The sequence below is a fragment of the Halichoerus grypus genome, chromosome 6, assembly GCF_964656455.1.
Source record: "Halichoerus grypus chromosome 6, mHalGry1.hap1.1, whole genome shotgun sequence".
NCBI classification, from domain to species: Eukaryota; Metazoa; Chordata; class Mammalia; order Carnivora; family Phocidae; genus Halichoerus; species Halichoerus grypus.
Genome location: NC_135717.1, coordinates 82,843,274 through 82,869,457, shown reverse-complemented (window position 1 = coordinate 82,869,457; position 26,184 = coordinate 82,843,274). Strand labels below are relative to the sequence as shown.

Genomic DNA, 26,184 nt, shown 5'->3' with positions numbered 1-26,184 from the left:
TCGGCTACCTCTCTCAACCCCACCCCCCTCCCCTGCTACTTCCTGTCCTATGTTGGCAGCTGGGTGCCCTGGGCTGGCTTCTGCGGTCAGGAGCCATTTTCCCTCTCCTCAGTGGGTGAGGCACTCCCTCCTTCTCTCCACTCCCTTCTCCACTCCCCCCCTCCCTGGGCGGGGGTGGCTTAGGAAGAAGGAGAGAGAGGAGGGAGGAGGGAGGTGGTGTGAATGTGTGTTAGTTACAAAGGAAGCTGCATCCTGGCCTTCTCCTCCCCCTCTGTGCCCCTTCCCACCTATCCCTGCCCAGGAGCTCTCAGTATTACCCCAGGCTTTGTGTGTGCTCCCAGCCAGGGGAGGAGGTGGAGCCAGATGGGAGGAGGATGGGGGGGTGGTGTGTGGAGGAGATGGTGACAGCTGGGCTGATTTGGGCCCCTGGGGAGAAGAGGCTACTGACCCAGGAGAAGCTGGGGAGGAACAGTGGAGCTGGAGATGGGGAAAGGAAATTATGTTTGGGAGTGGGTGTGATATTGGGCTGACAACTGAACCTGGGGCTTGAGGATTCTGGTGGTTTTAAGCAATGATGACCCAAAGTGGGTAGTGAAGGGTGTGGTTTCTGGGACCCCTGGACTGATAGCGTTCTGGGAATGTAGTGAAGGTGTATTCTCTCGTTTTTGCCTTATGGGTACGACCTTTCATTTTCATTCCCTGGTTTGTAGGATATTTGGTGGACAGTTGGAGGAGGGCTAGACCTGTTTCTCTTATTTGGTTAATTCTAAGCAGCTTGCTTCAGCTGCACTGGTGAACATATAGAGGATTCCTGTTAGGGATGAGGGAAAGGAGGCAGGGGTCTGGACAGCTGCCCGAGGTGGGCCTGATCTGGCCTGACAGGCCTATTTCGGGTATATACAGCTCTCTCTTTGTCTGTTTTTGTCCTGAGTATCAGCTTCCTTCTGTGGTGAGTATAGCAGTTCTCTTCAGTAGAATCTGGGACAAGAGGTGGGGGAATAGTCTAAAGCCTCTGGATTAGGCTCTAACCTTTTGCTATTGATCTTTTCTCTACTTGCCTCTTTCTGCCAAATATATGTAGAAAATGAAGAGGACCCAGAAGAGGATTTGTCAGAAGCAGAGACTCCAAAGCTCAAGAAGAAGAAAAAGCCTAAGAAACCTCGGGACCCTAAAATCCCTAAGAGCAAGCGCCAAAAAAAGGAGGTGAGTGGGTGACTGGATGTTTTGGGGAATAAGAAGAAGAGGGGAGAAGCTCTGATGAGAACGGTTGAGGGGCGGGGGGCATTTGTTTCTTCTTCTAGAGTGGTGGGCCCAGGTCCTGGGGATGAGCCTCAGGGCTGTCCTGAGGTCAGCATGTGTGTAGCATGTGTGTGTCTGTCTCCCTCTCCCTCTCCCCTTTCCCTGCTCCAGCGTATGCTCTTGTGCCGGCAGCTGGGGGACAGCTCTGGGGAGGGGCCGGAGTTTGTGGAGGAGGAGGAAGAGGTGGCTCTGCGCTCAGACAGTGAGGGCAGCGACTATACCCCTGGCAAGAAGAAGAAGAAGAAGCTTGGACCTAAGAAAGAAAAGAAGAGCAAATCCAAGCGGAAGGAAGAGGAGGAGGAGGATGACGATGACGATGATTCAAAGGTGCCTTGACCTCTGTCCTGTCCTCCATGCTTGCTGTCGACAGTCCTGTCCTTTGTCCCCCAGAGACTGCACTGCCCCTTCGAGTGTCTTCTCTCCCTGTTTGTAATGATTTTCTCTCCGCTCCCCTCCCCTGGGCTTGCAAGCCTTTGTCTCAGCTCAGGTTCCCTTTAGCAAGTGTGGGCACTAGGTGTCAGGTCCTTGACCTTGCTCTCTCTGCAGGAGCCTAAATCCTCTGCTCAGCTCCTGGAAGACTGGGGCATGGAAGACATTGACCATGTGTTCTCAGAGGAGGATTACCGCACCCTCACCAACTACAAGGCCTTCAGCCAGTTTGTCCGGTAAACAGGAGGGTCTTGGGCCCCGGGGAGGAGAGTGCTTGTATAATATCTTCTTGCTTCTCTTTCTCTCTCTTTTATTCTTAAACTTTTTCCTCTTTGTTCTTGTCCGTTTTTCCACCAGGCCTCTCATTGCTGCCAAAAACCCCAAGATTGCTGTCTCCAAGATGATGATGGTTTTGGGTGCAAAGTGGCGTGAGTTCAGCACCAACAATCCCTTCAAAGGCAGTTCTGGGGCTTCAGTGGCGGCGGCGGCGGCGGCGGCAGTGGCTGTGGTGGAGAGCATGGTGACGGCCACTGAAGTTGCCCCACCTCCTCCCCCTGTGGAGGTGCCTATCCGCAAGGCCAAGACCAAGGAGGGCAAAGGTGAAAGGGGACCCGTTGCGAGGCGGGATGGTGTGGGTGTGGGATGTTGAAGACAGAGGAAGCATGGGGATGCTGTTCTGTCAGCCTCCAGATAGAGGAGTGTGAGGGGGAAATGAATCTTGGATTTACGAGAGAAATTTGGGAAGCTGGGCACAGGGAAACCCGCTCAGGTGGAGAACATTGTATTATCTTCCCCATCTTCTGCCTTGTCGTGCATTTGGAATATATAATCTTACTTGTGCTCTTCTGATTTTAGGTCCCAATGCTCGGAGGAAGCCCAAGGGCAGCCCTCGTGTACCTGATGCCAAGAAGCCTAAACCCAAGAAAGTAGCTCCCCTGAAAATCAAGCTGGGAGGTTTTGGTTCTAAGCGTAAGAGATCCTCGGTGAGAGCCCAGCCTGCCCCTGTGGTGAGGGTGCCGTATGTAGTACGACGTTAACGTTATGTCCGGGTCTAGCCCTCACGGTAGGCACGTAAGGGGGGGGACTGTTGGCCCTAGAACACGGTGACTAGGCTTCTTACTTGAGCGTCCTTGCTGGGATTCTCGCACCCCTAGTAGAGCGATCCCTTCTCTAGCACCCTCCTTCCTGTTGGCTTCAAGCTCTAACCTTCCTTCTTCTTCTGCCAGAGCGAGGATGACGACTTGGACGTAGAGTCTGACTTCGACGATGCCAGTATCAATAGCTACTCCGTTTCTGACGGTTCCACCAGCCGCAGTAGCCGCAGCCGCAAGAAACTGCGAACGACCAAAAAGAAAAAGAAAGGTGTGTTTCTTTTTTGGGTCTGTGTGTGATGGGATGGGGTGGGGATGACTGGGGAAGAATCTCCCTAAGGAGATCGGGGTTGGGTTTATTTTAGGAGGGGTGGGGGGAGGTAGTTTTTTTCTAATAACTGGGCTTTCCCTCTTCCTTGCCCAGGCGAGGAGGAGGTGACTGCTGTGGATGGTTATGAGACAGACCACCAGGACTATTGCGAGGTGTGCCAGCAAGGCGGTGAGATCATCCTGTGTGATACCTGTCCCCGAGCTTACCACATGGTCTGCCTGGATCCGGATATGGAGAAGGCTCCGGAGGGCAAGTGGAGCTGCCCACACTGCGTGAGTACCTGGCCATTGTGGCCCTTTGGAACCCTCAAGAGGAAGGGTGGGGTGATAGAGATCTTTTGGGCCTGGGTGGTGTTGCTGGTGTGGACTTTGGGAAGCATTCAAAAGAATGTTGGGTGTGGTTCTGACTTGGGTGGGTGGGGGGTGGTAATAATCTGACTCTGTGGTCCTTTACTGAAGGAGAAGGAAGGCATCCAGTGGGAGGCTAAAGAGGACAATTCAGAGGGTGAGGAGATCCTGGAAGAGGTTGGGGGAGACCCAGAAGAGGAGGATGACCACCATATGGAATTCTGTCGTGTCTGTAAGGATGGTGGGGAGTTGCTCTGCTGTGACACCTGTCCTTCATCCTACCACATCCACTGCCTGAACCCCCCACTTCCAGAGATCCCTAATGGTGAATGGCTCTGTCCCCGTTGTACGGTGAGTGACTGACCCCAGCCGAGGTGGGAGGTGTGGGCAGTGTAGTCTAGCGGAAGGGTGTACCTCTTTTATGTGTAGGCTTTCGGGGGCTGGGGCGCAGGAGAGGTCACTGGAGAACTCTATCTTTAGCCCTGAGACAGGTTATTTTCCTTTTTCATGTAGTCTGGGGATAGCTTTGGGAAAATGTAGGATTAACTTTGAACAGAAGAGTTGATGCTTTGCCAGCTCTTTTAAGGGGTGTTCTTAAAGCAGTGTTCTTCTAGCCTAGGGCATCCATTCTGTCTTCACACCCAGCCTTGGGGTCTTGGTAGTTTAGAATGGCTAATAGGGTCACTTAATTGCTTTTCAGTTGCTTACGAGAGGAATTCTGGACTCTAGGTCTGGGGGTTTTCTGTGCTTTCCTTGTTCTGGGTTATTGTTGAAGTCTAGCTACTGGCTCTGTTAAACAGGTAGGAGTGATAGTGTCACTCAAATTCTGGATGAAGTCCAGAAGTGGAGAGGGAATTCTATTATTCTTTACCTAGAATGGTCCTTCTTGAAATGAGATTTTAAGAATTTTATTTATTTATTTATTTATTTAAGAGAGAGAGAGAGCACGAATGGGGGTGGGTGCGGAGGGGGAGAGGGAGAGGATCTCAAGCGGACTCCACACTGAGCCCCAATGCGGGGCTTGATCCCATGACCCCAAGACCGTGATCTGAGCTGAATCCAAGAGTCGGACTCCTAATGGACTAAGCTACCCAGGCACCTCTTGAAATGAGATTTTAATAATCCCTTGATAAGGTTGAGGCTATGGACTGTATCATTTCCTCTCCTCGGTAATGGTTTGTTGTTGAATCGTTTTTTTCTGTCAGTGTCCAGCTCTTAAGGGCAAAGTTCAGAAGATTCTAATCTGGAAATGGGGTCAGCCACCATCTCCCACACCAGTGCCTCGGCCTCCAGATGCTGATCCCAATACTCCCTCTCCCAAGCCCCTGGAGGGGCGGCCAGAGCGGCAGTTCTTTGTGAAATGGCAAGGCATGTCTTACTGGCACTGCTCCTGGGTGTCTGAACTGCAGGTAAACCTGGGATAGGCTAGAGATCTGGGGGCTGCAGTGAAGAGGGTCATGAGAAATGGCCTTGTGGCTGGAAGGAGCGGATGCCACCATGGTGGCTGATGTCTCTTCCTGCTTGCAGTTGGAGCTGCACTGTCAAGTGATGTTCCGAAACTATCAGCGGAAGAATGATATGGACGAACCACCTTCTGGGGACTTTGGTGGTGATGAAGAGAAGAGCCGGAAGCGCAAGAACAAAGACCCTAAATTTGCAGAGATGGAGGAACGCTTCTATCGCTATGGGATAAAACCTGAGTGGATGATGATCCACCGAATTCTCAACCACAGGTACCAGTGGAGCTGGGCCAGACTGGTGGTGGTCTTGGGCGTACTGGAGGCAGGCAGCATATCCATTGGGAGACTGCTGCCAAAGGGAGTAAGAAAATGGATGTCACCGGTGATTTAAACTTGGAAGAGATATGTCATTTTATTATTATTATCTGACTGAATCTTGGTATTTGAGCCATAGGAGAAAACTATAGATTAGATGTAATTTTAGGTCCAGAGACTGGTGTGGTAGAGATTCTAAATACGTGTGGCATCTGGCCTTCCTAGAAGTCTAGTTTGGAACGTACATTTTGGGCACTTTTTGAGAGTGAGAAGTGGCCTTCTGGCTGTGAGGATTTTTTTCTCCTTGACCTTTCAGTGTGGACAAGAAGGGCCACGTCCACTACTTGATCAAGTGGCGGGACTTGCCCTACGATCAGGCATCCTGGGAGAGTGAGGATGTGGAAATACAGGACTACGACCTGTTCAAGCAGAGCTATTGGAACCACAGGTGGGCAGCTTTGCTGAGGTGTGGAGTTGGTTCTTACCGGGAAAGACCTTGGGTAGCTGTGTGATGTCTGTCTTCTTTAGGGAGTTAATGAGGGGTGAGGAAGGACGACCAGGCAAGAAGCTCAAGAAGGTGAAGCTGAGGAAGTTGGAGAGGCCTCCTGAAACTCCTACAGTTGATGTGAGTTGGGGCAGAAGAAGGAGGGTACAATCTGTTGGGGGGGACGCTCCGTCTTGTGTGCTCCAGTCTCCGGATGGGGCCTTTAGTGCGGCTCTGCCAGTAGCAGCGTCAGAGCTAGACTGCTTGCCCACTGCTCCGCTCCTCTAGACGACAGAAATGCTAGCATCGTTTTCTCTTTGCATCATCAGAAAAGTAAAAACATAGGAGATGGTATTCTCTATGATTGAGAAAGTGTTACCTAGGGATGGGTCACACAACTAAGCTTTTATGAAACTTGTACTGGAACCTGGGTCTTCTGATTCTTAATTCATGGCTTATTTTTTCTGGGTTTCATTTGTATAATATAACATAAGGACTGTTAAGGTTAAAAAAATGACTCTAGGGATGTGGGGGTGGCTCAATCGGTTAAGCATCTACCTTTGGCTCAGGTCATGATCCTAGGGTCCTGGGATCCAGCCCCACATCGGGTTCCCTGCTCCCTGCTCAGCAGGGAACCTGCTTCTCCTTCTCCCTCTGCCATTCCCCCTGCTTGTACTCTCTGGCTCTCTCTGTCTGTCAAATAAATAAATAAAATCTTAAAAAAAAAAAAGAGGACTCTAGGAGGAACATAGGATTATTGACCTGGTGGATCTTGATTAGCAGAATTACTATATTGCTAGGGAGGCTATATGATGCTGTCTTCCGTCAGAGATCTGTAGGACCAAGATCTCAGTCGGTCTGATGGTTTAGTTGCCCTGCTTCCTGGAGGATCCTAAATCAAACGCAAAGTTACAGTAGCCGTTGAGGATCTTCTTCCCCACAGTTCTTTGTGGCTCTTGAGGATCTTCTTCCCCACAGTTCTTTGTGGCTCTTGAGGATCTAGTGAGGATGTGTGAGGAGCAAGCATCTGCTGTCTTATGCAAGGAAGGGAGTTCCTTGCCAGCTCTTGACTTCCTTCATTTCATCCTTCAGCCAACAGTGAAGTATGAGCGACAGCCAGAGTACCTGGATGCTACGGGTGGAACCCTGCACCCCTATCAGATGGAGGGCTTGAACTGGTTGCGCTTCTCCTGGGCTCAAGGCACCGACACCATCTTGGCTGATGAGATGGGCCTTGGGAAGACTGTCCAGACAGCAGTCTTCCTCTATTCTCTCTACAAGGAGGTAGGAACGCTGGGCTGTTAGTTGTTTTGTGTGTGGGTATTTTGTGTTTGTGGTTTTTTCACGCTCTTGAGGAGAGAGAAAAAGGAAGGAAAAAATTGGTCACAGAACTTGAAGAACATTGTTGAATGACAGTAAGATAGACACACATATACAGAGATGGATTGAAGGGATGGAGCCCTGGGTAGAATCATTGGTGGAATGATTGGTGCATAGAGCCTCAGTCTTAGGGGAACAAATACCCGTTGAGATAAGCAGAGTTGTGAGTGGAATTAGCACAGAAAGACTTACAGGATGGGGTCGGGTTCTAAACTCTCTGTAAAGGTGGGTGTGCTGTGGGAAGGAGTAGGCCAGGTGTTCTCCTGCGTAGACAAAGGTGAGGGTAGGAGTAGCAGCACACATGCCAGTCCTCAGCCGGCCTTGGGGGCAGTGGTAGAGGTAGAAATGGGTGCTGGGGCCCGCAGTCCTTACTCCGCCACTTCTCTTCTTTCTCCAAGGGTCATTCCAAAGGCCCCTTCCTAGTGAGTGCCCCTCTTTCTACCATCATCAACTGGGAGCGGGAGTTTGAAATGTGGGCTCCAGATATGTATGTGGTGACCTATGTGGGTGACAAAGACAGCCGTGCCATCATCCGAGAGAATGAGTTCTCCTTTGAAGACAATGCCATTCGTGGTGGCAAGAAAGCCTCTCGCATGAAGGTATCTCAGTGGGAGGGAGACCACCCTAGAGGGAGTTGTTGCTGCGGGCTTAGTCGGCTTCCTTCTGACTCTAGTCCCTGCGGTGAGGCAGAAGGATAACCGTTGGGAGGAGGGAAAACCCCATAAGTCCCTTGGGTTAACCTTCACTGGAGGGGTTGGACGTTAGTGACCAGGTTGCCTCTTTGTGCAGAAAGAGGCATCTGTGAAATTCCACGTGCTGCTGACATCCTATGAGTTGATTACCATTGACATGGCTATCTTGGGTTCCATTGATTGGGCCTGCCTCATTGTGGATGAAGCGCATCGGCTCAAGAACAATCAGTCAAAGGTGAGAGTGAAGGGAGGGAGGTTATTGCCTCCGGTTTGAGTTTTCTAGTACCACCTACTCCTTAAGGGGAGGAGGACCTGGGAGGAGAGGAAAGGGTCAAATAGTCTTTGCCTTCCCTCCTCACTTGAGATTCCTCTTGGTGGCCAGGCCTTAAAAGGGGGATGGAGATGGGGGGGGGGCGGGGTGGAGGCTTAACCATTGGGCAGTGAAACAGCTCAGGTTTGCAGACATCTCCCAGATTTCTCTTTTCATTGAATTTCACCTTCTCCATATGCTTCTCCAGTTCTTCCGAGTGTTAAATGGTTACTCACTCCAACACAAGCTGTTGCTGACCGGGACTCCATTACAAAACAATCTAGAAGAGTTGTTTCATCTGCTCAACTTTCTCACCCCCGAGAGGTTCCAGTAAGTGTGTGTTTCTCCATAATCAGCTGATAATTCTGCTTCTAATTCTTCCTGTTGCCCATTTCCTATATCGCTTTCCTTTCTCTTTCTGAAGCAACTTGGAAGGCTTCTTGGAGGAGTTTGCTGACATTGCCAAGGAGGACCAGATTAAAAAACTGCATGACATGCTGGGCCCTCATATGTTGCGGCGGCTCAAAGCTGATGTGTTCAAGAATATGCCATCCAAGACAGAACTGATTGTGCGCGTGGAGCTGAGCCCTATGCAGAAGTGAGTCAGAAGGGACAGAAGCATTGACTCCATTTTGTCCAAGTAGTTAGATACCTACTACTCTGCAGTGTTTCTGATTCCTTCCTGTACTCTGCTGCCAGGCATCTGGTGACGGGAGCAAGCGAGATCACACAGAAACCTCATGCCCTAGTTCTTATGTAGTTAAATACCTCCCTTCACGTGATGGTGCTGGTGGTGCTGCCTGTTAGGTTTCCAGCCATTAGGTCCTAAAGTGAGATGTGTTGGAAGGAAGATCTCAGACCTTGGGACTGTGTCATGAGTCATATAAAGGTTAAGAGTCCTCTAAAGGCTCTCGAGTCTGACTTCTCTCTCCATCTTGTCCACGTAGGAAATACTACAAGTACATTCTTACTCGAAATTTTGAAGCACTCAATGCTCGAGGTGGTGGCAACCAGGTCTCTCTGCTAAATGTGGTGATGGATCTGAAGAAGTGCTGCAACCACCCATACCTCTTCCCTGTGGCTGCGATGGTACGCCCTGTCTCCTCTCAGCCCCCGCTGCGCTGGAGTTGCTCCATTTGGCTCAGTGTTTGTTTCTTTTTGGCTTCTTTCCTCAGGAAGCCCCTAAGATGCCTAATGGCATGTATGATGGCAGTGCCCTCATCCGAGCATCAGGGAAATTATTGCTGCTTCAGAAGATGCTCAAGAACCTTAAGGAGGGTGGGCACCGTGTACTCATCTTCTCTCAGGTATTGTGTGGGCTGGGCTGGGCTGGGAGCTTGAGGAGAAAGCAGTAGACCGCCCTCAGCGACGCGAGGAAAGCAACTGTCATCTGACTCCCCCTTCACTGAACTGTGCTCCTTTTCCAGATGACCAAAATGCTGGACCTGTTGGAGGATTTCTTGGAACATGAAGGTTATAAGTATGAACGTATCGACGGTGGGATCACTGGGAACATGCGGCAAGAGGCCATTGACCGCTTCAATGGTAAGTGGGAGGGAGTGGTTTCAGTCCATGCATTCTCATTTCCTCATGTCTTTGTATGGACCACTTGTTCTTTTTTTTTTTTTTTTTTAAGATTTTTTATTTATTCATTTGACGGAGAAAGACACAGCGAGAGAGAGAACACAAGCAGGGGGAGTGGGAGAGGGAGAAGCAGGCTTCCCGCCGAGCAGGGAGCCTTATGCGGGGTTTGATCCCAGGACCCCAGGATCACGACCTGAGCCGAAGGCAGACGCTTAACGACTGAGCCACCCAGGCGCCCCTGGATCACTTGTTTTTGTCTGTCTGCTTTTCTGTATGGTTCTTTAGGGTTTTTGTCAATTGTGATATGGAAGAATAAAGCTTTTGAATGCCTTGATTGAAAGGATGTTTTGGACTATTCCTGGCAGATTTTTTTTTTTCCGTTTGGAGTCTTCATTCTTTTTGCCACACGAAGAGCATTTTATTTAACCCTCTTCGTTGTATCTTGAGTCCCAGAGAGGGACCAAGACTTTACCAAGCTCAGTTCGCAAATATGTGGCATACCTGTCTCCGGAGCTGCCACTCCTCCCATTCTTCCCCCTCCTTCTTATTTCTGATTTCATTAAGTTAGTTTTTAGAAAGTTTATTTATTAATTTCTTTATTAATCTCTACACCCACCGTAGGGCTCGAACTCATGACCCCGAGATCAAGAGTTGCACGCTCTTCCGACTGAGCCAGCCAGGCACCCCCTCATTTTTTATTTTAAAATAATTTTGGGAGTGCCTGGGTGGCTCAGTCGTTAGGCGTCTGCCTTTGGCTCAGGTCGTGATCCCGGGGTCCTGGGATCGAGCCCCGCATCGGGCTCCTTGCTCAGCGGGAAGCCTGCTTCTCCCTCTCTTACTCCCCTTGCTTGTGTTCCCTCTCTTGCTTTGTCTCTCTCTGTCAAATAAATAAACAAAATCTTTAAAAAATAAAAAAAAAAAATAATTTTGGACTTAAAAGTAGGAAAAAATAATACAGAGTTTATATATATTCTTCACTTAGCTTCTCTCAATAATAACCGCTTACGTGATCACAGTATAACTGTCAAAAGCAGGAAGTGATGATTGATGGCATACTAGTAACTAAACTGTAGATCTTAATTGAACGTTACCAGTTTTCCTCCTAATGTCCTTTTCCTATTTCAGGGTCCAATACCAGATCCCCCATTGCATTTGGTTGTTGTGTCTCTTTCCTATCTGTGACAGTTCTTCATTCTTTCCTTTGCTTTCATGCCATTGATACTTGTGAGGATCACTGGTTAGTTATTTTATAGAATGTCTCTTTTTTTTTTTTTTTTTTAAAGATTTTATTTATTTGACAGAGAGAGACCGCGAGAGGGAACACAAGCAGGGGGAGTGGGAGAGGGAGAAGCAGGCTTCCTGTGGAGCAGGGAGCCCGTTGTAGGGCTCAATCCCAGGACTCTGGGATCATGACCTGAGCTGAAGGCAGACGCTTAACGACTGAGCCACCCAGGCGCCCCTAGAATATCTTAAGTTTGGGTTTGTCCGGTGTTTTCTTACAGCAGGTTGAGCTTAGTAGACATTTTGGGCAAGAATGCCATAGAAGCAGTGCTGTATTCTTTTCATTGCATCGTATCAGGGGGAGGACAAGATGTTGGTAATGTCCCATTACTGGGGATGTTAACTTTGATCACTCAGTTCAGGTGGTATCTGCTTAGTTTCTTGACGGTAAACTAATTTTTTTTCCCATTAGAATTGATACTGATAAATGTCTTTTTTTTTTTTTTCAAATTTGAAGTATAGTTGACACAAGAGTGTTACATTGGTGTCAGCTGTGCAAGGTAGTGATTGGACAACTGTGAGTTAGGCTCACCATGAGTGTAGCTGCCTTCTGTTGTGATACGCTATTACAGTATCACTGAGTGTATTCTCTGTGTCTGCCTTTCACCCCCATGACTTACCCATTCCATAACTGGATGAGGGAGGTATTCGAGACTATGGTCATGCACCTTTTCTCTTTAAACTTGCACATTGATTTCAGCATCCATCTGTGGACCTTGCTTACAGTGATTACTACCATGGTGTTTGCCTGATGATGTTTTGTATTTTTAACATGCCTTCTACATTTATTAATTGGAATTCAGGAGACACTTTTCTTTTTTTTTAAAGATTTTATTTATTTATTTGACAGAGAGACACAGCAAAAGAGGGAACACAAGCAGGGGGGTGGGAGAGGGAGAAGCAGGCTTCCTGTGGAGCAGGGAGCCCGATGGGGGGCTTGATCCCAGGACCCTGGGATCATGACCTGAGCCGAAGGCAGACGCTTAACAACTGAGCCACCCAGGCGCCCCTTAATGTAAGATTTTTGATCATTAATAAATGCTAGAAATCTATCTGATGCACTTTCATATCTATTGGGACAATCAGAATTTTTTTTTAACCTGTTAATGTGGCTCATTACATGGATTTTTTTAAAAAAGATTTTATTATTTGACAGAGACACAGTGAGAGAGGGAACACAAGCAGGGGGAGTGGGAGAGGGAGAAGCAGGCTTCCCACTGAGCGGGGAGCCCGAGGTGGGCTGATCCCAGGGTCCTGGGATCACGACCCCAGCCAAAGGCAGACGCTTAACGACTGAGCTACCCAGGCGCCCCTCAGGAGACACTTCTAATGGTGTTTTGGTTCCTTTCTTAGCACCGGGTGCTCAACAGTTCTGCTTCTTGCTTTCCACTCGAGCCGGAGGTCTTGGAATCAATCTGGCCACTGCAGACACAGTTATTATCTATGACTCTGACTGGAACCCCCATAATGACATCCAGGTGAGCAGAGGTAGCGGCCTTTGTATACAGTAATTCACTGGTAATGCAAGTGTTCTCTGTGAAGACTCCACCATCTGGAATTAGTTGTTTCAGGGGCAAACATTAGATTCTTTTTATGTCTTTTACCTTATTGTGAGCCAGAGAGTTTGGGTTAGCTGTGGTCTTATTTGGAGTAACATGATGGAGGGTGGGGTCTGGGGCGGGGGGTGAGTTTTAGAGTTTCATGTGAAAGCAAGCTGCCTCGTGCTGGATTTAGCTTATTATGTGGATGTCAGGGCAAGAGCAGAAGCCGGAAAATATGGTTACTTCAGTTTCTGACTTTGTTTTGTGCCCAACTTCAGGCTTTTAGCAGAGCTCACCGTATTGGGCAGAATAAGAAGGTGATGATATATCGGTTTGTGACCCGTGCGTCAGTGGAGGAGCGCATCACGCAGGTGGCAAAGAAGAAGATGATGCTGACGCATCTCGTGGTTCGGCCCGGGCTGGGCTCCAAGACTGGATCCATGTCCAAACAGGAGCTTGATGACATCCTCAAGTTTGGCACTGAGGAACTATTTAAGGATGAAGCCACAGACGGAGGTAAGCTAGCAGGAAAACTTGTTTTGGTGTGGGGTTTGGCCTCTCGAAAGGATATATTTGATACTTAGGGTCCTGAGACTTGGCCCTAGGGTCCTGTGGGATTTTTTTTACCACTGCAGCTGCTGAAGCTGACTTTGAGGGTGTGGACCTCTGATTCTTTATAGGAGGAGACAACAAAGAGGGAGAAGATAGCAGTGTTATCCACTATGATGACAAGGCCATTGAGCGACTTCTGGACCGTAATCAGGATGAGACAGAAGACACAGAATTGCAGGGCATGAATGAGTATTTGAGCTCGTTCAAAGTGGCCCAGTACGTGGTGCGGGAAGAAGAGATGGGGGTGAGTATGAGTCCAAGGCAATGCTGTGCTTGGTGATTGGTCTGGAAATTGTTATTGAGACCAGGATGGTATTTGAGACAAGAGGAAAACATCTGTAGGTAAGTCAGTAAGTACATTGATGAATTGATCTATCTATTCCTTTGGAAATAAATACTGTCACATATGGGCAGTCATGCTCTCATTTTTGCTGTGGCTGTCAGGAAACTCACAGCCAAATTTCACACTGAAAACTTTTACGTATATTAGCTCTTCCTTATCAGAATCTCATTTTCACTTACGTATTTTATTAACCCTACAAATAAACTTCTGATTGCTATCTCAAGTCTCTGGAGAAAAGGCAAGAGGGGCGCCTGGGTGGCTCAGTTGGTTAAGCGACTGCCTTCGGCTCAGGTCATGATCCTGGAGTCCTGGGATCGAGTCCCACATCGGGCTCCCTGCTCGGCAGGGAGTCTGCTTCTCCCTCTGACCCTCTCATGCTCTCTCTATCTCATTCTGTCTCTCAAATAAATAAATAATAAAATCTTAAAAAAAAAAAAAAGAAAAGGCAAGAGATGAGATACATATCTAAGCAGCCTACTTCTCTGTACTTTTTAAAACATTAGAATTGTTTTCCCTTTTTCTCTTCCCTTCCTTTTCTGGGTCTTTTTTACCAAAAACAAAAAATGTAAAACTGATAAATGTGTGGCTTCTTTAATAATTTTTCCCCCTAGAAGTGAAGTATAAAATAAAAAAAACAAAATTACTTTCTCTTCTGGTCCCCCCTTTAGACCACCCAACTCAGTGTTCTTTGAATTGACATAGATTTCTGGTAGTCTTTCCCATCTTTTCTCACCCTTCTCACTCAAAACCATCCCCCTTGCTATGTTTTTCTCATATATACCCATTATCTCTGTTCTCCTCGGGAGGTGGTGCTGCCAGCCTCGGTTGTGTGTAACTGTGGCTGAAAATTCTGACCTCGGTCTGTGGACCAGTGGTATTCAATCACAGCAGCCCTCCTGTAAGGTGCTCCGGGTTTCTGTCAGGGCAGTGGCTGCATGGGGGTGATTGGCTGGGGCAGCACATGCTGAGTGTTGGGGAAGGGCGGGGGGTCCTCCCATTGATAACCTCTGCTCTCAGCTACTCAGGTATACAGGTGGCCCTCTCTCATAAGTAACTGTAGCTGCTGTTTACCTTTTATAAATCATATTTTTTGAATAAAGAGTGATTTACTGGTCAAGATTCAAAAGATACAAGGTATCTCTTTTCCATCTAGTTCCCTCCCTGGAGATAACTGATGTTTTCAGTTTCTTGTATATTTTTCTAAAGGTATTTTATGTGCATACAAGTTACATGTATATCTATCCATATATATGCACATGTGCCTGTGCTCACATACACGCACAAACACTTTTTTCCCTTTTCCTTTTTTTTTGAGAGAGAGTACACGAGCACAAAGCAGGGCAGGGGGGGAGGGAGAGAGAGAGAAAATCCTAAGCAGGCGCAGCATGGAGCCCGACATGGGGCTCGATCTCACAACCCTGAAATCTTGACCTGAGCCGAAATCAAGAGTTAGTTGCTTGGGTGCTTAACCAACTGAGCCACCCAGGCGCCCCTCCCTTTTTCTTTTAAACACAAAGTAGTTTGTTATGCGTAATGTTCTGTACCTTGCTTTTGTCCACTTAATAAATCTTAAGAGATTTAGGGGTATCTGTGTGGCTTAGTTGGTTAAGCATCTGACTCTTGATGTTGCCTCAGGTTATGATCTCAGGGTTGTGGGATCGAGCCCCGCCCCCCAGCCAGGCTCTGAGCTCAGTGGGGAGTCTGTTGGGTTTCTCTCTCCCTCCCTCTCTGCCCCTGTTCCCCCCTCTGCTCGCACTCTCTTTCAATAAATAAAATCTTTTAAAAATAAATAAGTAAGGGGTTCTTGGGTGGCTCATGTGGTTAGGCGTCTGCCTTTGGCTCAGGTCATGATCCCAGGGTCCTGGGATCGAGCCCCTCATTGGGATGCCTGCTCAGTGGGGAGTCTGCTTCTCCCTCTCCCCTCTCTCCCTCTGCCACTACCCTCTGCTTCTGCTCTCTCTCTCTCTCTCTCTCAAGTAAGTAAATAAAATCTTTAAATCCATCAGTCAATCAATCAATCTTGGAGATTTAGTCCAAACTGGTACATAAAGACCTCCCCTCCTTTTTTTTCAAATTTTTAAAAAAGATTTTATTTTTTAAAAAGATTTTATTTATTTATTTGACAGAGGGAAGCACAGTGAGAGAGGGAACACAAGCAGGGGGAGTGGGAGAGGGAGAAGCAGGCTTCCCGCTGAGCAGGGAGCCCGATGGGGGGCTTGATCCCAGGACCCTGGGATCATGACCTGAGCCGAAGGGAGAAGCTTGATGACTGAGCCACCCAGGCGCCCCAAAAAAGATTTTATTTTTTTATTTTTATTTTTATTTTTTTTAAAGATTTTATTTATTTGACAGAGAGAGAGACACAGTGAGAGAGGGAACACAAGCAGGGGGAGTGGGAGAGGGAGAAGCAGGCTTCCCGCTGAGCAGGGAGCCAGATGCGGGGCTCGACCCCAGGACTCTGGGATCATGACCTGAGCCGAAGGCAGACGCTTAATGACTGAGCCACGCAGGTGCCCCAAAAAAGATTTTATTTTTAAAAAAATTTTATTTGAGAGAGAGAGCGAGTGAGAGGGTGAGAGAGAGAAAGAGCACAAGCAGAGGGGGAGCTTCGGAGGGAGAAGGAGAAGCAGACTCCCTGCTGAGCAGGGAGCCCGATGGAGGGCTTGATCCCAGGACCCTTAGATCATGACCTGAGCCGAAGGCAGATGCCTAACGGACTGAGCCACCCAGACGCCCCCTAAAGATTTTATTTTTTTAAGTTATCTCTACACCCACTGTGGAGCTCAAACTTACAACCTCGAGATCAAGAGTTGCATGCTCTATTGATTGAGCCAGCCCAGGCTCCCCTTCCCTTTTTTCTTGCTGCATAATATATCCTTGTTTGGAAGTACTGTAGCTTATTTATTTTTTAAGATTGAGTTAATAACTGACAGACAACATTAATGTTAGTTTTAGGTATACAACAAATTGATTCAATATTTGTATATTTTGTGAAATGATTACCATGATAAGTCTGGTCAACAACTGTCACCATGCATACTTAATACAGTTTTTTTCTTGTGATGAGAACTTTTAAGATCTACTTTGAGGGCACCTGGGTGGCTCAATTGGTTAAGCGTCTGCCTTTGGCTCAGGTCATGATCTTGGTCCTGGGATCAAGTCCCACATCGGGCTCCCTGTTCAGTGGGGAGCCTACTTCTCCCTCTGCTCATGTGCGTGCGTTCTCTCTCTCTCAAATAAACAACAACAACAAAAACTACTTTGAGTAACTTTCCAGTATGTAATACAGTGTTATTAACTGTAGTCACCAGGCTGTGCATTGCATCCCCAGGACTTGTTTATAACTGGAAGTTTGTACCTTTTGACCCTCTTCACCCATTTTGCCCACTCCCCACCACCAGGAATTTGTTCGGTTAGTTCCATAATGATGGACATTTAGGTTGTTTCTGTTACTATGCTGTTAGTAGTGGTTTAGTTCTAATGTGAGGGATTTGGAATCAATTACTGGTCCTGAAGTGTTTGAAAAAAATATAAAAATTTCAGAGGAGCATAAACATTACTGGGACATAGGAGGATATATATGTATAATTTGTTTGGGTTTTTTGTTTTGTTTTTTGCACATAGTTGGCAAACTTTTATGAAGTAATGAACAGAAGAGCTTATGGCCCTTCTACTTTATGTCTTAAGAAATCTTTTGCAGCATTTCAGAAGCCCTTACGTTCTGCCTTGCTATCTAACCTCTCTTTTCTACATTTTGCTGTCTCCCAACGGTATAGGTGTCAGTCAAAGGGGTTAGAAGAAAGCATACTGTCTCTTCATCCTTTTGTGATAACAGTGTCATCCCATGTTTTTCTTTAGTTATGTTGACTGCTAATCTATATGTAATTATGAGGACCCATGTCCTGTCAATTAAATTTCTTTTTAAGTTCTTAGGTCCAAGCAGGCACACTAAGTATGTCAGAGTCCAGTCCTGAAAAGGAGCTAGCAGAATGGGAACTGAGGACCAGGGGTAGCTGGTGGTGCTGACTTCAGCACCCCTGAGTCCTGGCCCTCCCTCTGTCCCAGGAGGAAGAGGAGGTAGAACGAGAAATCATAAAACAGGAAGAAAGTGTGGATCCTGACTACTGGGAGAAATTGCTGCGGCACCATTATGAGCAGCAGCAAGAAGATCTAGCCCGAAATCTGGGCAAAGGAAAAAGAATCCGTAAACAGGTCAACTACAATGATGGCTCCCAGGAGGACCGAGGTGTGTGTGGCCGGCCCCGCCCCCCACCCATGGGCCGTTCCACTAGAGCAGTGGGCCCCGCTCATCTGCCCTCTCTCCCTCCAGATTGGCAGGACGACCAGTCCGACAACCAGTCCGATTATTCAGTGGCCTCAGAGGAAGGTGATGAAGACTTTGATGAACGCTCAGAAGGTGAGAGCTATGCCTTTCTGCTAGCTTTTTAAATATCGCTTTGATTAACACCCCTACCAGTGTCACTCATGTATTCTTCTCTTCTTACAGCTCCCCGCAGGCCCAGTCGTAAGGGCCTGCGGAATGATAAAGATAAGCCATTGCCTCCTCTGTTGGCCCGTGTTGGTGGGAATATTGAAGTAAGTGTCATATAAGTCTAAGGAGGGGGTGGGTGAGTGCTAGATATTTGGTCTTTAATGGAGTAAGGCCTGCTCCCTCTCACCTAGGCTCCTTCTTTCTCTAGGTACTTGGCTTTAATGCTCGTCAGCGAAAAGCCTTTCTTAATGCAATTATGCGATATGGGATGCCACCTCAGGATGCTTTTACCACCCAGTGGCTTGTGAGAGATCTGCGAGGCAAATCAGAGAAAGAGTTCAAGTAAGTTGAGAGCTGGAATGACTGATGTAGAGCAAGAGCTTTTATTTATTTTTTTATTCTTTTTATTTTTTTGAGATTTTATTTATTTGAGAGACAGAGATAACGACAGAGATAGTGAGAGAGAGCAAGGAGCCTGATGCGGGACTCAGCGGGGCTCAATCCCAGGACCCTGGGATCATGACCTGAACTGAAGGCAGACGCTTAACTGACTGAGCTACCCAGGCCCCCCAAGCAAGAGCTTTTGATCTGTGGTCATTCCACGGTACTAGTCCAGGCTGTGCAGAAATTGGCAGTTTCTCTGTTGAAGTTGGCAGGTGTAGCTGTTAGTAATAGGGTTCTTTGTGTTCCTAGCTTCCCTGGAGGAGAACCCAGGGCGTGGTGTGGGGTCTGGAGAACTGGCCTTCAGTGTGATGGCAGGCTTTATGTCAAGATGGAGCCAGAGTTATTGTCTAGGATAAGTGGGAAAGATCTCATCTAGGAGTTGGCCTTATTGCTGTTTAACTCATTTCTCACTTCTTTACTACAGGGCTTATGTATCTCTTTTCATGCGACATTTATGTGAGCCAGGAGCAGATGGGGCTGAGACCTTTGCTGATGGTGTCCCCCGAGAAGGCCTGTCTCGCCAGCATGTCCTTACTAGGATTGGTGTCATGTCCTTGATTCGAAAGAAGGTGAGCCCCTCTGCATTGTTCAGAGTTTCTAGGGGAAACTAGAGGGCCAACAGGAAAGGAGCCTAGAGCTGGAATTGGATCTTCACTTTCTTGTCCCATTGCTACAGGTTCAGGAGTTTGAACATGTTAATGGGCGCTGGAGCATGCCTGAACTTGCTGAAGTAGAAGAAAACAAGAAAATGTCTCAGCCAGGGTCACCTTCCCCAAAGACTCCTACACCCTCCACTCCAGGGGACACACAACCCAATACCCCTGCACCTGCCCCACCTGCTGGTAAGTCTGCCTGTACTGTCCTTTTCTGTCCTTGCCAGTGCTTTTTCTGCTCTCTTGTGCTCAGCTCTGACAGGGGAGTCTGGCAGGACACACAGCAATCTCCCTCTCAGTTTAGGAGAGCCGTCCTAAGAATAGGGCTGGCTCTTAAAGGCACGAGAGGACAATTAAAGATGAGACCAACTGAGAAGGCGTGACCTTCTCTTTGATCTCGAACCTTCTTCCTAATTAATTGACTTCTATTGATCTGCAGACGATGGGATAAAAATAGAGGAGAATAGCCTTAAAGAGGAAGAGAGTGCAGAAGGAGAAAAGGAGGTTAAATCTGCAGCCCCAGAGGCCACTGTTGAGGTAAGAGCTGGGGGGGTGAGTGGATGCCATACCGAAGATAAATGGATAAGCCCACTCATCCTTTCGGTTGCTGGTCTATCTGCCTCAGCTTCTGTATTTTTTCCTTTGAAGTGTACACAAGCCCCTGCCCCTGCCTCAGAGGACGAAAAAGTCCTTGTTGAACCTCCCGAGGGAGAGGAGAAAGTGGAAAAGGCAGAGGTGAAGGAGAGAACAGAGGAACCGATGGAGACAGAGCCCAAAGGTATCCACATTTTCAAGTTACTACATCCAGATCCCTGTGAAGCTCTTGGACTTCTAGCTGGGCTAAGGACATATCAGGAGGAAGGGACACACTGGAGAATCCCGCACCCTTGATTTTAACTTGAGGGTTTTTAACCCCTTAAGACATCTTTTATGACATTAATCATTGATGTAGGGTTAAGACTGTTCTGGTTGGCTATGGTGTGGGACAGAGGAGAACATCCTTCTTTTTCTCCTTTTTTTTTTTTTTTAAAGATTTTATTTTTAAGTAACCTCTGTACCCATCGTGGGGCTCGAACTCACAACCCCAAGATCAAGAGTTGCATGCTCTGTATCAACTGAGCCAGCCAGACACCCCAGAACCTTCTTCTTTATACACTTTCAATGCCATCTGTTCCCCCCCAGGTGTTGCTGACGTGGAGAAGGTAGAGGAGAAGTCAGCAGTAGATCTGACCCCCATTGTGGTAGAGGACAAAGGTGAGTGTTTGGAGAAAGCTGATTGTGATTGTAAAGGACTCTAAAACTATATGCAAGGGCTTTATCTCTGGGACACTCTGCTGGCTTCTCCCCATCCACACCCAGATAGTTACTTTATCCCAAGCTAAAAGACTTCATCTGTCCCTGCATATGATTGTTATGGGCCAGTGGCACCTTTTTCCAGCTTTGAGAAATACCTGTGTGGAGAAAGGGTGGAGGTGGCTGGATACTTAGAGCATAGAATGCTGTGGGTAAGGGCCAAGGTGCTATGCTTCTGCCTGGAGCTGACATTTTTTTTTCCTGCATGTCCTATAGAAGAGAAGAAAGAAGAAGAAGAGAAAAAGGAGGTGATGCTTCAGAATGGAGAGACCCCCAAGGACCTGAATGATGAGAAGCAGAAAAAAAATATTAAACAGCGTTTCATGTTCAACATCGCGGATGGTGGTTTTACCGGTATGACAATGAGGGACCAACTGGGGTTAGAAGGATCTGAAGTGAAATTAGGGTTCTTGTCAGAAGCGAGGGTACAAAGACTTCACCTCTACCAGATGAGGGACTGCCAAGTTGATTGCACCTTCCTCTGCCTCTGTTGGAAAGCCAGAGGTGTACTCCTAAGATGGCATCTGTGGGGGCAGGAATAAATAGCTTTTTGCATTCTTACAGATATTTGCCTTTCTTTTTCTCGTCAACCTTCCCCAAATTCCTCTTCAGAGTTGCACTCCCTTTGGCAGAATGAGGAGCGGGCAGCCACTGTCACCAAGAAGACTTACGAGATCTGGCATCGGCGGCATGACTACTGGCTGCTGGCTGGCATCATAAAGTATCCTTTGCCTGAGTCTAGGCTGAGGTTCTCGGTGAAGGGTTCTAAAGGTCTCACTGTGTGAGGTTCCTACTTTTCCTTGTTTTGTTTTTCCTGAACAGTTTTCCAAAAGCCATGGCTATGCCCGGTGGCAGGACATCCAGAATGACCCACGCTATGCCATCCTCAATGAACCTTTCAAGGGTGAAATGAATCGTGGCAATTTCTTAGAGATCAAGAATAAATTTCTAGCCCGAAGGTTCAAGGTGAGCAGGATGAGGAGGAATATGGTGTTGAAGTGACAGTCTTTGAAATGCAGAAGGGACTAGAGAGGAGGGAGTCTGGTCGTGCAGACGTACTGTCTAGTATATTCTCCAGTGTACTTGGCTTAACTCTTTGTATTCTGTGAAAGGTTGTGCTCCCAAGTATCTTAAATACTAGAAATCAAGACTTAACAGGGGCGCCTGGCTGGCTCAGTCTGGAGAACATGCGACCCTTGATCTCAGGGTTGTGAGTTTGAGCCCCGTGTTGGGGGTAGAGATTACGTAAATAAATAAAAAAAAAATTAAAAAGAAATCAAGACATACAGACTTGAAAATTAACCAGCTCTTCAAGTCGGAAGATGACCATGCCTGATAAATGACACAGATGAAGGGGTACCTGGCTGGCTCAGTAAAGCATGTGACTCTTGATCTCAGGGTTGTGAGTTCGAGCCCCACATTGGGCATGGAGCCTACTTAAAAATAAATAAATGAAAACTAATAAATGACACAGACATGCAGTGGATGTGTCAGGGGACCACTGTAGGTTAGAGTATTCAGGAAAGATACAGAGGTGGGATTAAATTGGACTTCTGAAGAGGGAGGGCTGTCAGTGGGTTTGAGAGCCCCTGTGTGGATAAGGGGTAGGGTGGTTGCAAAGAGGAAATGCAAAGGTAGAGTTCATTCTCAGAATCGCTAGGGTTAGTAAACCCAGGACTGAGGGGAGTCTCAGTCTGGAATTCAGCAAATGTATGTTGAGGGCAACTGTGTGCAGACCATCAAAATGGGATACCACGAAGACAAGACATGTGAGTTTTAAACTGAGTATCATTGGGGGGATAAGAAATGTACACTAGTGAACCTTTAAACATCATGTGCCAAGCAATGGGGAGTAGCACGAGGATACAAAGACAAATAAGGCATGGTGCCTGTTCTCAAGGAGCTTTTGGTTTAAGGTAGAGGCAAATGTGTGATCAAATGAATGCCACTCTGTGTATTGGGAGAGATCATACGGAAGTTCTCCGGGGGAATTTGGGGAGCCCAGAGAGAGCTCCTGGACGGCTTCGTGGAGAAGATGGTATTGGAATGAAGTTTTGATGAATGTCCTAGAGATAGCTGGATAGAAGCGGAAGGTTGTTTGAACCAACGGGATTAAGGAGGGCAAAGGCCTAGGGGCAGCAGAGCTTATGGTGTTTGGAGGCAGCAAGTAGCCCAGTTGAGCTGTAGAAAACATTTGTGTTGGGTGATAGTGGGAGGTAGATTAGAGAGTGAGGTAAGGGCTAGAGGTTAGTAGGTGGGTTTTTGGCACCAGATAAGAGTTTGGACTTTACCCTATAGTTAACAGGCAGCCATTGAAGGTTCATGAAGAGTTTTAATAGGACAGGAGAAATGGAAACCGAACACTCATGAGATTATAGAACTGTCCGGTGGTCAGGAGGTAGTAAGGGCTGGGCTGTGATGCTGGTTGTAGAAAATGAAAAGGATAAGGTAAAGGAGACAAGAGACCAAATAATTGATAGGATTTACTGCTTTATTGTAGAGCCAGTAAGTCTGTTCTGTTAAAGGGCCCGATAATAACTATTTCAGGCCCTGTGGGACACACATGTTGCAAATACTCTGTCATAGTGTGCAAGCAGCCACAGGTTCTAAACGAAGAAGTATGAATGTGTTCCAATAAAACTTTATTTGTTGATAGGAAAATTTGAACATCATATATTTTTTATAAAGTGTCACAAACTATTTTGATTTTTTTCCAACCATTTAAAAATGTAAAAATACCATTCTTAGCTCTTGGGCCATACAAAAACACAGTGGGCCAGATTTGGCCCATAAGCCATAGTTTGCTGAGTCAAGAGTCACTCAAAACTAAAGTTTTGAGCCCGAGTCACTGAGAAAAATTACCATTGACAGATCAGGGAGGTGAGGAGAGGGAGCAGTTTGTAGAAAGAGTAAATTCAATTTTAGAAAAGTCCTAACTAATATCCTCCCACTACCTACCCCTCACACCATAAACAAGTGGGATCAAAGAGTGATTAACCACACATGAGTGGGATCAGAACACTCAGTGCTTGAAATGCAGGTTTGAAAAGCATCAGATCCCTTTGCACGGAGGGGCTGGCTGAACTGGGAGAGGAGAAATCACTTAAGGGAGTTCTTTAAAAGAACAGCAGCAAGCCAAGGGCCGATGACCCTGGAGAAAGCTCATAGTTTGGGACAGGAGGAGGCAGTGAAGGAGACACAGGGTATGTAGATCGAAAGTAGATGCTTGGTCAGTCTGGGGATAAATTACTCTGCTCGATGGAGCATGTCTTGTGGAAGAAACAACAGCCCATTATTCTCATACTGTCCTGTTTCCTGACCCCTAATGGCTTTATTGTCTTTAAGAACCAGTGGATGGATACTTGAGCAAATTAAGTCTTATAACTTCTGAATCAACATTCTGTCTCTTGGAATATATTGCAAAGAACCTTTTACATAGCTCCGTCAGGTGACTTGTGTAAGTGTTCATTGCAGTATGATTTTTGGGGGTGGGGCCCGGAAGTAACCTAGCTGTTTGCCTGGGACATTGACTGGGAGTGTGGATAGGTAAAATGTGGATTCACATCATGGAGCATTTAAGCAACAGTTAGAAGGAACGAAATAGATGTGTTAGAACAACATAAATTGAACGTTTTGAAAAGATCTGAAGTGGGGAAAGGGATAAAAGGCTTTTTATGTGTACAGAACAACATTCTGTAAATTAGAAATGTGCACATGAAACAAAACTCAGTCTTCAAGAACACTTGCACGAAGCCACGCAGTAAGTATAGTAGAAGCATTGCCTGTTGGGGACGGAAAGGAACGGGAGTGAGATACGGAGATAAAAGAAACAACAAATACTTTTAAAAAGTAAAACAACTTAAGTAATACGACGTGGTAGGTATAGCCATAGGACGGACTACCACGCAACCATTAAAAATCACCTTTTATGAAGGGCAGTTATAATGAAGGTTTTTGCCATGGAACTTTGAGTGAAAACACAACAGGTATATAGAGTGACCTCAGCTACTTTAGAAATACAGATGCAAGGAAAAACCTCAACATGTTAACAGTATCTCTGGGAGGTGCAATTACTTGTGATAATTAATTTTTTATACGATCTATTTTCTGGACTGAATTTTTAATCATTTTTGTATAAGCGAATCCATAAAGGGCAAAGAGTTTTAGAAATATGAACTTCCAAATGGGAGTAAACAAAGTAACGCGATGTTGAAGGGCTTGGGTGTGGGGGAGCCGTCGGTAAGGTTTTTTATTGATTGGGAGAGACCCATCAGAAATAAGCAAAGCTGGTGTCCGTGCAGCTCCCCTCTCCTCTTTATCCTTCTCCAGCTCTTAGAACAAGCCCTGGTGATTGAGGAACAGCTGCGCCGGGCAGCTTACCTGAACATGTCAGAGGACCCCTCTCACCCTTCCATGGCCCTAAACACGCGCTTTGCTGAGGTGGAGTGTTTGGCGGAGAGTCACCAGCACCTGTCCAAGGAGTCAATGGCCGGAAACAAGCCTGCCAATGCGGTCCTGCACAAAGGTAGCCAGTGGCTCCCCTGCCTCCTGCTGACTCAGCCTTTTTCCGCTACACCCCCCCCCCCCTTGCCCAAACACACAGTTACTGCTGGTTTCCAGACCTTTTTCAGAGCCCCTCTGTCTGGGCACTTAGGATGTGCTGGGGATCTTTGCTTTCTTCCTCGGAAAGCTAATATCTTAGAGGCAATCGAGGACAGTAGTTCTTTGCCTCTTTTAACTCAATATATTCAAGTTCTTGGAGGTGGAAAGGAAAGCAGAATAATACAGTGTTATCTGGGATATTGTAGAGTTAACTTCTGGTGAATTAAGATCCCGTCAAATTCTAGACCCCTTTCAACATTTCTAATTAAAGTTAAAACATGATGGGGGGGTGGAGGGTGAAATGAGGAAAAGGAGGCTGGTTCAAAGGAAGGAGAAGACAGCTCTGAAAGGCGAAGATGGTGAGAAAAGGAAACAAATCTTCTCTCAGGGAGTGGAGAAAATAAGAGACAGGAGGGAGCAAGGTACAGTGAGGGTTAGGGGATGTAAAAATGCATAGCATCATGGACAGTTGGAACTGCAATATGAGGAATAGGAACGAGTGTGGCTGAGGTGGGTCAGGCGACTCAGTGACTAAAACAATATTCAGCACTCCAGCACATCACTCGCTTGGTCACTGAGAATAAACGAGGGGCCGGGTTCACTGCGGTAAGAAGGATCTCAGTCTTTTTTTTTTTTTTTAAAGATTTTATTTATTTATTTGAGAGAGGGAACACAAGCAGGGGGGAGCGGGAGAGGGAGAAGCAGGCTTCCCGCTGAGCAGGGAGCCCGATGCGGGGTTCGATCCCAGGACCCAGGGACCATGACCTGAGCCGAAGGCAGATGCTTAATGACTGAGCCACCCAGGCGCCCCAGAAGGATCTCAGTCTTGACCACCACAGCTCACCGCCTGTTTTTTCCCTCTGTGCAGTTCTGAAACAGCTAGAAGAACTGCTGAGTGACATGAAAGCCGACGTGACCCGGCTCCCAGCCACTATTGCCCGGATTCCCCCGGTTGCTGTGAGGTTACAGATGTCAGAGCGCAACATCCTCAGCCGCCTGGCAAACCGAGCACCTGAACCTACTCCACAGCAGGTAGACCCTTTTCTTCCGGCTAGCTCTTTCAGCAGAGCCATTCTGGAACTCGTGACTTTGCTCTCTGCCCCGAGTTTCATATACTGGGCAGATGGGGCTCTTCCCAGGG

General features: G+C 47.1%; 1 protein-coding gene and 1 non-coding gene across 9 annotated transcripts in view; both read left to right on the top strand.

The window, feature by feature from the left end:
* CHD4 (chromodomain helicase DNA binding protein 4) overlaps positions 1-26,184 on the top strand; it is a 30,575-nt gene that overhangs the window by 3,698 nt on the left and 693 nt on the right. Inside the window, exons 3-39 of one of the 8 annotated variants that reach the window (XR_004925209.2) lie at positions 1,082-1,203; positions 1,411-1,626; positions 1,846-1,964; positions 2,086-2,327; positions 2,584-2,711; positions 2,955-3,090; positions 3,244-3,422; positions 3,609-3,848; positions 4,703-4,906; positions 5,025-5,230; positions 5,589-5,720; positions 5,801-5,897; positions 6,849-7,040; positions 7,535-7,735; positions 7,926-8,063; positions 8,347-8,468; positions 8,563-8,736; positions 9,086-9,227; positions 9,314-9,445; positions 9,566-9,683; positions 12,357-12,481; positions 12,823-13,060; positions 13,225-13,400; positions 17,565-17,745; positions 17,830-17,916; positions 18,007-18,095; positions 18,200-18,333; positions 18,860-19,004; positions 19,112-19,277; positions 19,528-19,625; positions 19,737-19,866; positions 20,271-20,342; positions 20,658-20,795; positions 21,054-21,162; positions 21,275-21,407; positions 23,787-23,898; positions 24,771-24,908. Coding sequence is in view for 7 of the 8 variants with exons in the window: in XM_036117661.2 (XP_035973554.2) it covers positions 1,082-1,203; positions 1,411-1,626; positions 1,846-1,964; positions 2,086-2,327; positions 2,584-2,711; positions 2,955-3,090; positions 3,244-3,422; positions 3,609-3,848; positions 4,703-4,906; positions 5,025-5,230; positions 5,589-5,720; positions 5,801-5,897; positions 6,849-7,040; positions 7,535-7,735; positions 7,926-8,063; positions 8,347-8,468; positions 8,563-8,736; positions 9,086-9,227; positions 9,314-9,445; positions 9,566-9,683; positions 12,357-12,481; positions 12,823-13,060; positions 13,225-13,400; positions 17,565-17,916; positions 18,007-18,095; positions 18,200-18,333; positions 18,860-19,004; positions 19,112-19,277; positions 19,528-19,625; positions 19,737-19,866; positions 20,271-20,342; positions 20,658-20,795; positions 21,054-21,162; positions 21,275-21,407; positions 24,771-24,966; positions 25,912-26,075 (5,705 nt within the window). In the remaining variant the exon portion in view is untranslated. Of the gene's footprint in view, positions 1-1,081; positions 1,204-1,410; positions 1,627-1,845; positions 1,965-2,085; positions 2,328-2,583; positions 2,712-2,954; positions 3,091-3,243; positions 3,423-3,608; positions 3,849-4,702; positions 4,907-5,024; positions 5,231-5,588; positions 5,721-5,800; positions 5,898-6,848; positions 7,041-7,534; positions 7,736-7,925; positions 8,064-8,346; positions 8,469-8,562; positions 8,737-9,085; positions 9,228-9,313; positions 9,446-9,565; positions 9,684-12,356; positions 12,482-12,822; positions 13,061-13,224; positions 13,401-17,564; positions 17,917-18,006; positions 18,096-18,199; positions 18,334-18,859; positions 19,005-19,111; positions 19,278-19,527; positions 19,626-19,736; positions 19,867-20,270; positions 20,343-20,657; positions 20,796-21,053; positions 21,163-21,274; positions 21,408-23,786; positions 23,899-24,770; positions 24,970-25,911; positions 26,076-26,184 lie in introns of those variants that run through there. The other 7 variants (XM_036117666.2, XM_036117665.2, XM_036117667.2 and 4 more) reach the window with 7 other exon arrangements.
* On the top strand, positions 19,303-19,442 carry LOC118551741 (small Cajal body-specific RNA 11). The gene has a single exon (XR_004925221.1).